At 34.6% G+C, this 13,241-nt stretch overlaps 1 protein-coding gene and 1 pseudogene across 5 annotated transcripts in view; one reads left to right on the forward strand and one right to left on the reverse strand.

Annotated features, from left to right (window-relative positions):
* Nucleotides 1-13,241, reverse strand: part of BMP2K (BMP2 inducible kinase) — a 130,938-nt gene that overhangs the window by 53,254 nt on the left and 64,443 nt on the right. For 3 of the 5 annotated variants that reach the window (XM_023253014.2, XM_023253012.2, XM_023253010.2), the window contains exons 5-7: nt 12,354-12,475; nt 10,075-10,156; nt 5,465-5,597 (exon numbers count right to left, since the gene is read on the reverse strand). In XM_023253014.2, coding sequence (XP_023108782.2) covers nt 5,465-5,597; nt 10,075-10,156; nt 12,354-12,475 — 337 coding nt within the window. The remainder of the gene's footprint in view (nt 1-5,464; nt 5,598-10,074; nt 10,157-12,353; nt 12,476-13,241) is intronic. The other 2 variants (XM_023253013.2, XM_045056175.1) reach the window with 2 other exon arrangements.
* Nucleotides 699-2,311, forward strand: LOC102899154 (annotated as a pseudogene).

Consider the following 13,241-nt stretch of genomic DNA (forward strand, 5'->3'; position numbering starts at 1 on the left):
GGGCTCAAGTTCATGAACCAAGAGATCATGACCTGAGCCAAAGTCGGATGCTTAACAGACTAAGCCACCGAGGCGCCCCAGAGCTATTTCATTTTCAAAAACCCTGAGTCATATAAAATAGAGGCAAGCAGCATTAGTAAAACTGCTAATACTAAAAAGATATATGGTTTTTAATGCTTTGTTTTATATTAATACGTGGGGACAACTACATTGTATGAATAACCAACTAGTAATAAAATGTTTCACTTTGAAAAACTATGAGCACAACTAGGCAATGCCCAGTTTTCTGAATGTAGAATTTGAAAGCAATGTAAATCACTAATTATATTATCATAAAAGGAGATGGAGAAACCTAAATAGGACGGTAGGAAACAAGCAAGGTCACTTGTAAAAAAATTCAAAGAATAAAACTGCAAAGAATCTAAGTGTTTTCTAAAAAACATTGCATTGTTGGGGCGCCTGGGTGGCGCAGTCGGTTAAGCGTCCGACTTCAGCCAGGTCACGATCTCACGGTCTGTGAGTTCAAGCCCCACGTCGGGCTCTGGGCTGATGGCTCAGAGCCTGGAGCCTGTTTCCGATTCTGTGTCTCCCTCTCTCTCTGCCCCTCCCCTGTTCATGCTCTGTCTCTCTCTGTCCCAAAAATAAATAAACGTTGAAAAAAAAAAGATTTAAAAAATAAAAAAAAAAAAATTGCATTGTAAATATGTTCTTGTTTAAAAAAAATCTCTACTATTTCCGGTAGCGGCAGTTCGAGGGGCCAAAGCAAGATGGAACAAAGTCAGAGTGGTGGTTATGGCCCTGGAGGTGGCGAGAAGGATGACAAGGACAAGAAAAAGAAGTACGAACCTCCTGTACCAACCAGAGGGGGGGAAAACGAAGAAGAAAACAAAGGGACCAGATGCTGCCAGCAAGCTGCCACTGGTGACACCTCACACTCAGCGCTGCTTAAAATTACTGAAGTTAGAATTAGACTATCTTCTCATGGAAGAAGAATTCATTAGAAATCAGGAACAAATGAAGCCTTTAGAAGAAAAGCAAGAGGAGGAAAGATCAAAGGTGGATGATCTGAGGGGGACCCCAATGTCGGTAGGAACGTTGGAAGAGATCATCGATGACAATCATGCCATCATGTCCACATCTGTGGGCTCAGAACACTACATCAGCATTCTTTCCTTTGTAGACCAGGACCTGCTGGAGCCAGGCTGCTCAGTCCTGCTCAACCACAAGGTACGTGCCGTCACAGGGGGTGCTCATGGATGACACGGATCCCTTGGTCACGGTGATGAAAGTAGAAAAGGCTCCCCAGGAAACCTATGCTGATATTGGGGGGTTGGACAACCAAATCCAGGAAATTAAGTAATCTGTGGAGCTTCCTCTCACTCATCCTGAATATTATGAAGAGATGGGTATAAAGCCCCCAAAAGGGGTCATTCTCTATGGACCACCTGGCACAAGTAAAACCTTATTAGCCACAGCAGTAGCAAACCAAACCTCAGCCACTTTCCTAAGAGTGGTTGGCTCTGAACTTATTCAGAAGTACATAGGTGATGGGCCCAAACTCGTTCAGGAGTTTTGAGTTGCAGAAGAACATGCGCCATCCATCATGTTTATTGATGAAATTGATGCCATTGGAACAAAAAGATATGATTCAAATTCCGGTGGTGAAAGAGAAATCCAACAAACAAGGTTGGAACTGTTGAACCAGCTGGATGGATTTGATTCAAGGGGTGACGTGAAAGTTATCATGGCCACAAACTGAATAGAAACTTTGGATCCAGCACTTATCAGACCAGTCCACACTGACAGGAAAACTGAGTTCCCCCTGCCTGCTGAAAAGACTAAGAGGCACATCTTTCAGATCCACACAAGCAGGATGACGCTGGCCAATGATGTGACTTGATAATGGCTAAAGATGACCTCCTGGGGCCGACATCAAGGTGATCTGTACAGAAGCTGGTCTGATGGCCTTGAGAGAACGCAGAATGAAAGTAACAAATGAAGACTTCATAAAATCTAAAGAAAATGTTCTTTTTTTTTTTAATTTTTTTTTTTAACATTTATTTATTTTTGGGACAGAGAGAGACAGAGCATGAACGGGGGAGGGGCAGAGAGAGAGGGAGACACAGAATCGGAAGCAGGCTCCAGGCTCCGAGCCATCAGCCCAGAGCCCGACGCGGGGCTCGAACTCACGGACCGCGAGATCGTGACCTGAGCTAAAGTCAGACGCTTAACTGACTGAGCCACCCAGGCGCCCCAAGAAAATGTTCTTTATAAAAAACAAGAAAGCACCCCTGAAGGCCTGGACTTGTAAGCGACCACATCTGCCTCCAAGGAAATAGTTGGGAGCGTCCCGAATCCTCAGAGGGATGAGGCTGGGAAGCCACCCAGAGAAACCCACGTTCCAGTTGATCTCTCTTAGCAAAACCTCCCGTGTCCTTTTTTGAGCACGTTGTGTAGGGTGCCCGCCAGGCTGCCTTCATGTGTTGGCCACATGCAGTGCTCTCCCCCCAATAAAGTGAGCTCCTCCTCAGTTCAAAAAAAAAAAACAAAAACAAAAAATCTCTACTTTGTAAACCTTTTATTACATCAAGACAATATTTAAAAAGTAAAGCCCAGGAGGTAAAATAGCAGCATTTACTTGAATGTTTTTATTTTATTCAAATTTTTTTCTGTCCAGCTCTCAGACAGAAGTTTAAAACATTAATACATGGTCAAATTTATATTAATATTTATATTAACAGATAAAAACTAAAATCTATACATTTACTGACAAATAAAGGAAGCATATGATGTACAGTAAGGTGTCAATGAACTAGAGCCCAATTAGATCCTAAAATTATCAAAAGTGTTTAGGTTTTCCTCCTTCCCATTACCCACAAACACATACTTATACACACATACACAGAAACGGGAAAAAAACAACCCACCTCAAGAAAATAAGATCTTACTACCAGAAGCAAGCTAAATCACAAATCAGTGTATATACTCTCCAGTCTCTCATACAACAATGTCCAATGAGAATATTCAGAGTTTCCAAGACACTGCAAGATCCCCAACAAAACCCTCAGTTGTGATTAAAACATTATACTTAGCAACAAGACAGTCACAATTACAACGATTTGCAAGGACCTCAATAAGGTCAAACTTCAATTAGCCAGAACACACAACAGCCAAAGTAAATTAAATTCCTCAATCTGTTCTTTGAGCATTCCAATCAAGAGTTCTTTCATGCTTTTAATGCCCTAATTTTTGGACAATGAAGGAGGAAAGCTACTGAACAGATGGGTTAGGAGTCTGTTTATTCAAATATACTCCAAAGGTAGATTTGCTTTTTAAAAAATCACATTCTATCAAATGGCAGGCTAAAAATAACTGGGATAATAGGAAAAATAGAGCTGGGTCAGACCCCTGAAAAACTATACAACTTTGTCAACCAGGGCACTGACAAAAACATTAACTGGTACCTGGGAAGGTAACTCAGACTGCCCAGGCAGGTAGTTTAATTTGGCTGGAAGCTGCCACAAGGATATAAAAACACATCAAAACAAGGCTGGAAGTATTCAACCAATAAAGATAAAAATGGAACTCTAAGCCAGCAGGGGTGCTATTCAGGGGGCCACCCATTAATAGGGAGCCGCACTAAACAGAAGTAGATCTCTCTGTGAAGAAAACCCCAGGTACAAACACTCATATTTAATGTTCTCCAATTAGAGCTAAAAGTCTTCATACTGGCAGTACAGCAGCAAAGCTTAGGGCTATTTCCTTTCCCCTATAAACTGTAACAGCTCCTCCCCCACCCCATTACTCTGGTTCCCTTTGCCTAGGAAGAACATTCCACATGAAGCAATGTAATTTTGTGTTCAACTGACATAATTCTCCAATTTCCAACACGTTTCAGCAAATCTGCATAAATAAAAAGATTATTCTTTAAATAAGTATGCAAAAGCAAGGCTAGATATCCTTTTATGATCCATTTTCTTTTGACCATTTTTCTATTGGCACACTGGCCCTTTTCTTTTGGATTTACATAAGCCTTATAAATTATAAAAGTTAGCCATCTGCCAAATGTGTAACAAATATTTTTTTTCCCAATTTATCATTTAATTTTATGCTGGGGTTCATGGGTTGGGGTGGGGAGGGGAGACTTTTAATGGTTTAAACTCATATGTTAATGGATTCATTTTTTCTAGTTCTTGAGATTTAATGCCCTGCTTATAGACTACCCACTCCAGTGCTATAAATAAATTCAAGACTATTTTATTCAAGTACATTTATGTTTTGTATTTTTTACATTCAGATCTTTGATTTATTTCAATTTTTAGCATAACATTTGATGTAGATTTTCAGGTTGGTGGTTTTGTCCACAAATGTCTAATAATTTTTTTGTATTTCCACCTATTTTTTTGCACCGAGTTGAACAGCAACTTTATATTATAAAACATCAAATATATTTAGATTGGCCCTCTTTTCTGTTGCATTGATCAGTGTGGCTGGAGGCTATGACAGGAGATGTTTAAAATGCAAAAACAGAGTAGAAATGCTAGAAACATCTTAATTAAAACAGTGTGGAGAGGTGTTGTTTAAATAATGAAGCTTCCTAATATTTTAATTTTAATACCTGATGGTACTCCTCCCCAACCCAATCATCTTTTTCAGAAATTTTACCAAGTACAAAAACAAAAAATTATAGTATCCATCCAAAAGGAAGAAAAGAACTCTTCAAGGAAGCTAGAAAGAAAATGGAGATATTTCTTTTGGAGTCAGGGGCCTACAGGACTACCTCTTTCTGATACTACTTTAGGTTGTTTTCCAATAAACAATTCATTATCAATAAAGAATAAACATTTAAAAGAGTGGCAGGGCACCTGGGTGGCCAGTTGGATAAGTGTCCAACTCCTGACTTTGGCCTGATCTCACAGTTCGGGAGTTTGAGCCCGCGTCAGGCTCTGTCCTGAGAGTGCAGATGGAGCCTGCTTGGGTTTCTGTCTCCTCTCCCTCTCTGCCCCTCCGCTCCTTGCTGTCTATCTCTCCCTCAAAATAAATAAAAATTTTTATTTTTAAAAAAGTAAAAAGGGTGGCCAAATAAGCTACAATATAAGACTGGTAATACTTTAATCCCAAGAAGCAATAGGTCTGAATGTTTAGATTTCAAAGTACAAAAACTAAGTAATTAAATGTTTTGCTGTAAGTTTTTCTAGAAATTCCAGCTTCCTTAATTACATAATCTCTATGTTCTACAAAAGCTTATCTAGGGGGCTTAAAAATATCAATGTACTAATCAGTAATTAAGCTGTTTTCATTCCTATGAAAGTCTTACAAACATTTTTAAATGTTTTTCTTTATTATAGTTTCACAAAACTATAACACATGAAATCAAAAGGCTAAGTTTAGGTAAAGAGATGTAAATAGCCCACCCTAAGTAGAGTACCTTACAATTTTTTCATAAATTCTTCCAAGTACTTACTTATTAAGCAATGTATGTTATGGGAGTAACGAGAATTGTCTGGGACGGTGAAGCTGCCATCACAGATAGCAACCTGACTCTCACCAAAAGGAAGAGTGAAGAAACAAAGTTTATACAGTAAACATCCCAGGGCCTGTAAAACAAACAAGTATGAATATTGTCAGATGAAGTAATCAATCACAAGACAAAAACACAGCCCCAAACCAAAAATGAAGTATGTTATTAAACAAACAAAAGCCTAATGTTTCTAATACTGGATCAATCCTTTCACAAATTAAACCAATTAATGGTGTAATTAAACCAATTACTGTGCTTAGTTTTTTTAAAAATATTTAACTGTATCATTTCCATATTTTTCTCTCACATCTGTGATTAGTTGGCTGGATTAATGTTATCATGGAACTCTAGATCATGAATGATATAACTAAAATTAGAAGCAGCAGGTTCCTCTTGGGAGAAAAATTATAGTTTTCTTTCACTAGGAAAAAATATATATTTACCACATAACTAGCATATAAATAATGAAGTCAACACAAGGCTTCTTCTAACAACATTTTTTTAACTCAATATAAAACATGTTATAAAATCCTGGGATTCAAAGTATGAGTTAGCCAGCACAGTTAATTTTATCAAACATCAATACATTTTTATTTGACTATTCACTAAACACGTGACATTATTTCATATCAAAAAATTAGTTCTCTACCTTTACATATAACCCTATAATTTTTATCCTAAATACACTAATCATATTTCTACTTTGCTAATCTATATTAAAAATCACAAAGGGCTCTGTCTGCTTCACTTGCATGGCTTCATAGACAGTGCAGCACCAATAAATCTACTTGCACCAATAAATCTGACAATGAAGACAAAACACCCTAAAACGCAAATTATATTCTGAAGAGTAGCAAAGGAAATTCCCAGCTAAGCTGCTAACAGCTCAAACCTGAGAAGCAGTAATAAAATGTGATTTTCAGCTCAAGAAATCACTATGCTCTTATAAGAAGTGTCACCTACAAGCCTTAAGAGTGTAAAAGTTATTTCTGGGGTGCCTGTGTGATTCAGTAGGTTAAGTGTCTGACTCTTGATTTTGACTCAGGTTATGATCTCACAGTTTGTGAGTTCGAGCCCCACATCGGGTTCTGCACTGTTTGTGCACAGCCCGCTTAGGATTCTCTCTCCCTCTCCTCTCATTCTCTCTCTTTCTCTCTCTCTCTCTCTCTCTCTCTCTCTCTCTCTCTCTCTCTCTCTCTGTCTGTCTCTCTCTCTCTCTCAAAATAAACTTAAAAAAAAGTGTAAATGTTATTTCTAATTCTAAACAGACTGTAATAAAATTATCCAATAGTCAGTATACAATTATATCAGCAATACTATTGGCCTTATATCACCTCTCTTTTGTTAGATTTTCTCCACACATCAACTTATTAGCACACTCAACTAACAAACACACTACTTTTATAACTACCATGAAGATCACAATATGCAGAAGCACCTTTGTAAGTCTGACAATATTTACAAAACATTATTTTCAACACAGTCTTCCAACAAAGTTTAAAAGCTCTATAAATTTTAATTCTAGAAGAGTAATTCTAGTAAGTTCAAAAACATTACTGTGACTAATGAAACGGTAAAGATTTTGAATGGAAATAACCAGTTCAATGTCACTTAAAAATATTTATACTGCTTTTTTCTGTAAGGCAGATGTTTTCAGCATTTATATGTAGCAAACTGAGCTTAAGGCTTCCCTAACAGCACTAAAAAATACTATTAATGGTGTAATATCTGCATTAAATTACACCTTTCTACTGCCCAGATGATAGTCTACGCACAAGAGATCTGCATTTTATCCAGTTTTATCTTTTCAATCAAACTTTTAATAATGTGTCTTCTGTTAGAGTAAATGTTGTGGGAATTTCCAGATAACTATTTTAGATAGCAATGCCAGTATCCTTAAAAAATATAAATCGAAAACATAAAATACTCTGCTTCACACGGTGTGAACACAACAAGGTGTCCTAGTTTTTTCACATCAAAGGCATTTCCCTCTATCCATCTGATACAATGAGAATTGTTCAAGAAACGGGAGGGTAAAAATGACCTGATTTTGAAGGCTTCGAATACCATCATCTTCAATTTTCCTCATTAAAAGATAACATGAAGCATCTCTCACTGAATTTCCTAATGCTTATAAAATCAGCATCCCAGTTCTCAGGATAAAAATAACCTACAATGGAAACTTCCAAGCAAAAAAAAAAAATTTTTTTGCCAAAATATAAAGTGCTAAGTGAATACTTTAACCTCAGTATGGTAACTCCCCGAATCAGTACTATGCTGAAATAGAAACACAATCTCTGACCAATATGAATTGAATAATTTTTCTAGTTATTCTTTCATTCACACCTAAAATGTTGCAAGATACTTCTGTTTCACCTGAGTGAATACAAGAAAAAAAATGGCATTATGAAAATTAAAATTCTACTTCTGTCAAGCATATAAACACAGATTCTATTTTCTGATTATTTGCTTCTTTTTTCATTTTCTTTGAGTAATCTATTTGTAACCCCATAACTATACTTATAATTTAAGTTCTATAATTATCCATTATAGAAATATTACCCCATATCCTAATCTATAAATGGTATAAATTTTAAATTTATCACAATTTAGTATACTGCCTGGCACACATATAAAGTCTAATGAAAAAATGAATTAAAAAAAGGATTCTCCCCTTATTGTTAAGATATGGGGTAACAATCATGTACTTAGAGACTAATTATCTTTTCATTCAAGCCTTGATAATATCCAAACAGTAGTTAAGCTATGATGTCTGTTGTTTCCTCTGCTGTTGAAATACTCTTTTAGGTAACATGGATTTCAAAAGCAGTCACAAAATTAGATTAGGAAAAACTTCCACAATCACCTCTTCTAATACCTTCATTTTATAAATTAAAACCTGATTGGATGTGCTTTCTACATTATACTATAAACCATTTACTATAAGCTATTTAATGTTAATGCTGAGAAAGAGCAAACTGAATTTGAATTATAAGCTGGTAATCTATAAGCAGTATCAAATCAAACTTATCCATTGAGTCAACTATGTATATGGTTAAAAAGTACCACAAGATTTAAGAATCACTGGTTAAAAAAAAAAAAGTGTACATTATGACAGATGAAAAGATATCAAAGATACTCTTTTTTTTTTTTATTACCTTGCTAGAATATTTAGTATCCCAACCCCTATAGGAGGAGGTCAAGAGAAGAGAACCAAGGAGATATTCATTTGGTTTCACACATTATGCTTGACTACTTTCTAAATTATTATGCTTTTAAAATAAGCATGATATTTTTTTGTAAAATCTAGAAGTATTTCCAATGGAATTTTTTTTCTACAACCTTAATACGGTCACTAGTGGTAGATATGGCTAATACTTGTTGAATTTAAATGAACTCACATTTAAAATAGAGTTTCTTGCTAATTTATGAAACAAAGCCAAAATATATTCCCTTATGAAACAAGTTCTAAAAAAGTATATGCATTCTAACAAAAAGTTCAATTATATAAAATATGATCAATCTTAATAATGCAATCCAGATATACGGTTGACCCTTGAACAACACAGGGGTTAGAGGAGTCAATACCCATGCAGTTGAAAATCCATGTGTAATTTTTGATTCCCCTAAAACTACTGATAATCTACTGTGAAGCCTTATCAATAACATAAATAGTCGATTAACACATATTTTAATATGTATTATATACTGTACTCTTACAATAATATGTAACTTTTTCTTAATTTTTTCAGTATTTCTAGGCTGCCTGGTTCACCTGCAAGTTTTTTCAGATCTGTTGCAAATCTCCAAAAGGTTTCCCAATATATTTATTTTTAAAAATCTGCATATTAGAGCACCTAAGTAAGCTTCTGACTCATGATTTTGGCTCAGATCATGATCTCAGGGTTCACACTGACAGTGCACTGACAGTGAGGTACCCTGCTAAGTATTCAGTCTCTCACCCTCTCTCTCTGTCCCTCCCCTGCTCCCGCTCTCCCTCTCTTCCTCTCTGGCTCTCAAAATAAGTAAACTTAAAAAAAAAAAATCAAAATCTGCAAATTAAGTTCAAATCATGTTGTTCAAGGGCCAACTGAATATGTTAAGTAAGATCTTAAATATGTAGAAATTAGTCAATGGCTTGATTTTAATTAGAAAAAAATTGACTCATGTTAGTTTCCATTAAAAAGATCTTTAAAATATTTCTAAGAATTACTTAAGATTTATGACCAGCTTTTCCATACTGCACTCAATCAAAATTACACTCAATCAAAACATGTTTACATTCATATGTAATATAAATTCTAAAAAATACTTTGGCAAAGAGTTACATTATATGGAAGTCCTTTATTTGCTTTTTTATACCTAAGCTTTCCATTTCAGGATTAAAAAGATAAAATGTTCTATTTATTTTCTTCTTCTGTATAAGAATATACCACTTTCTTCTACTTATTATAAAATACCTTTGGGGTAACAGGGGGAAAATAACCAACTGAACTCAGATTTTTTTTTTTTTTAATTTGGTTAGAGAAAATGTTAGCCTTTCTTGGCCTTACCCAGATATCAGCCTTGGTGGTGATGGGTTTCCCTCCATAAAGGTTGATCATTTCAGGGGCTCTGTATGACAGAGTTGTATACCTGGCAGTAAATAAGTGAAATGGAGTGGAGATATAAAAAAAAAAAAAAAAAAAAAAAAAAAAAATATATAGATACTACATTGTTTCTACATAAAATGCTACAGAAAACTTTTAGATTCAATAACATTATATAGAAATAATACTATTTTTAAAAAGCTCATTAAAAGTCCATCAAGATTTAACAATACAAAGCATCTATACATGTTTTATTCAACAAATGCGACAGCATCTCTAATGATATAAAAACTTAATTTTAATTAAAAATCTGAAATAAAGACAATGGATTGAAAATATAGTTTTCCTTGAATTTGTTTTAAATAATATAATTAGACTCTAAAACTACCCTAATCAAAATACTTTAGTCCATTAATTTAAAAACAAAATGTCTACCCACTCAAAAAATTATATGTTTATTAAGGAGTTTGTTTTTATGGACTCTAGCATAATTCCTGGCACACAGTAGTAAATCTCCTCTAGGTCTGTTTTTATCGCTGTTGTTTTAAAAGTAATCTAGTTGCCATCATTCTAACTACATTAATTAAGAACACTTCTAGAACTGACTGCCATCATAAGCTATTTGGAATTAAAAGACACTGAATAAATCTTTACCAACATAAAAACTCCAAATCCATTATGAACAGAATATTTTAATAAAGTAGTACTCAATCTCATAGCAGAAATTATTAGACTTTGGAAGGACTACTTGTATCATGGCATAATTTTGAGTGTTGATATGTTTCATTTTGTATGAAATATCTTAAGGCTCAACATCCTATCATCTTACTTTTTCGAAATTACTGACTGGTGAGAAATTCTGAATGACAACACTACGAGGAGCAACCTGCAAAACCAAAATACAAACTGCACGAGGACAGAACTTCTGTTCACTGCTATACTGCAGCACCAACAATGGTGTCCACTGCATGGTAGGCCCTGAATAAACACCTGTTAACTAAATAAATGGTTAGACCATTACCTCCTCAACTGAGCCACAAAGCACAAGAATTCCTCATGAGCCTGCACTCATCACTACTACAAAATTCTACTGAACCTTAAGATCTCAGCAGTAAGAAATGAAAATTTCAGCAAGTCAGAGATCCTAAAGCAGTTATAAATCACAACCAAATAATTTTTAAATTATATATATACATACATACATATATACATACACATATATGTGTGTATATATATGTATATATACATATATACATATATATATACACACACACACATACATATACATATATATGTATACAAACATATATCCCCAAAAAGCCAATTCAGTGATTTGTTCTTGTGTTCTTCAGGACATTTATACGTTTACTAAGGAGTTAATTTTTATGGAATCTAACATAATCACCACAGGCTATATTTCCTGAGTAGAAATACATGGTCTAGAAACCCACTGTGTTATACAAATGGGCCAGGGAAAGATCAGCTCTCCTTGAGTTCTTTCAAAATGCATACTGCAGTTCAAATGATAGCCGTTAGTCTTAAACAAATGAGAAACTGTGAAGAAGAAAGGAGACCAAGAAAAAACAACTACTCAGAAATTCCTATTCTGACAGACCTTTGTGCATTCTTTATCATTTTATTAAGGTAATTTAAGATTTACCTAAGATTTATAAACAGTTCTATTTTCTAAATGAGAAAACAGAAAAGGGAAAGGTCTTTATAGATACTCTAGCAACCACAGAAAGTATAAAACTAAGAAAAATAGAGCATATATGACATATTTCTACCAGAGAGCTTTCCAATACACTATCACAAAGTTAACACGTTTTCCAGAGTTTTCATTGCATTAACAAGTCAATCTTCTTCCTCTTAAATATAAAGTAAAAGCTTACTTTTCAAATAATTTATTATCTTCCTAATAAGAACAAGTCCTCAGTATCAGTAAAAACACAATGTTTAACTCAATAATCACTTAAAACTCCCTTTAATAATTCCACAAATAACTCAAACTTAATAAATTTCTTGATAAATACATTTACAATGTACATAAAACTTGTATCTATGATAAAATATATATACTACTGAGCTACAGCAGACATAAATTAATCAATGTCTATGGCACAGAAATATTTCAAAGAAATCTATAAATGAAATACCTAAAATCTGTATTAGCAAATCTGGTCCATAGACTTAAGTTACCTAAAATTCCCATGAGACAAAGCACAATAAAGATAGAAACTTACTTTTTAATTTCTTCTTCTACTAGATTAACTCCATCTTTTTGAGGATTAAGAAATTTATTCGTGGCACTGCCAAAGTCACAAAGTACATAGTTTCCACTATCATTCAACAAAATATTTTCTACCTTCAGAAAAAATAAATAATTAGTAGTATTTTCAAAGTGAAAATTATACTTTCATAACCATATTTTTACAAAATAAACACAAGGTTTGTGCCATATATACAGACAGAAAGACATAAGATAAATCATGAGGAAGGCCAAATCAATCAGACCAAAAATATACCTGACAATGTCTACTGTTTCTCCTACTGAGAACAGAGAAGTGCTCCTCCCATCCCAGGATGATTTTTGCAGGGGTCTATAAGCCCTAAATCCTTTTAAACCTCTTCTATGAAAAAGAAGAACTAGTAGCAGTTGAAATCTAGACTGTACCTCCATTTTTCATTCTGACACTTCAGCTTATCTATAGACAAGTAACAAAAACCATTAAACTTCTAACTCTGGTTGACTCCTAATTCCATTTTTATCTAAAATGCTGCACTAACAGAACACAGTTTTGACTTTATGTGTTAACTTGGAGATCAGAGTTGTAGCAACCTGAATACACGACATGCACAGGAGAGTGTGGGTTCACATCCCAACTCTGCAATTTGCTACCATTTGTCCCCTTAGACAATATGCTGAACTACTCTTGTGCTTTGATTTCCTTATCTACAAAATGGAGAAGCTAACAGTATCTGTTACATGGAATTGTTGTAAAAATCGTATGAGTTAAAACACGTAAAGAGTTAGAAGAGTGGCTGAAATAAAGTAAGCACTCAATAAATGATACTATTATTATTATATTTTCCCCCATAACATTTTCTACCTTTATAATGCAGTCTTGGAT

Source organism: Felis catus, chromosome B1 (genome assembly GCF_018350175.1).
Source record: "Felis catus isolate Fca126 chromosome B1, F.catus_Fca126_mat1.0, whole genome shotgun sequence".
NCBI classification, from domain to species: domain Eukaryota; kingdom Metazoa; phylum Chordata; class Mammalia; order Carnivora; family Felidae; genus Felis; species Felis catus.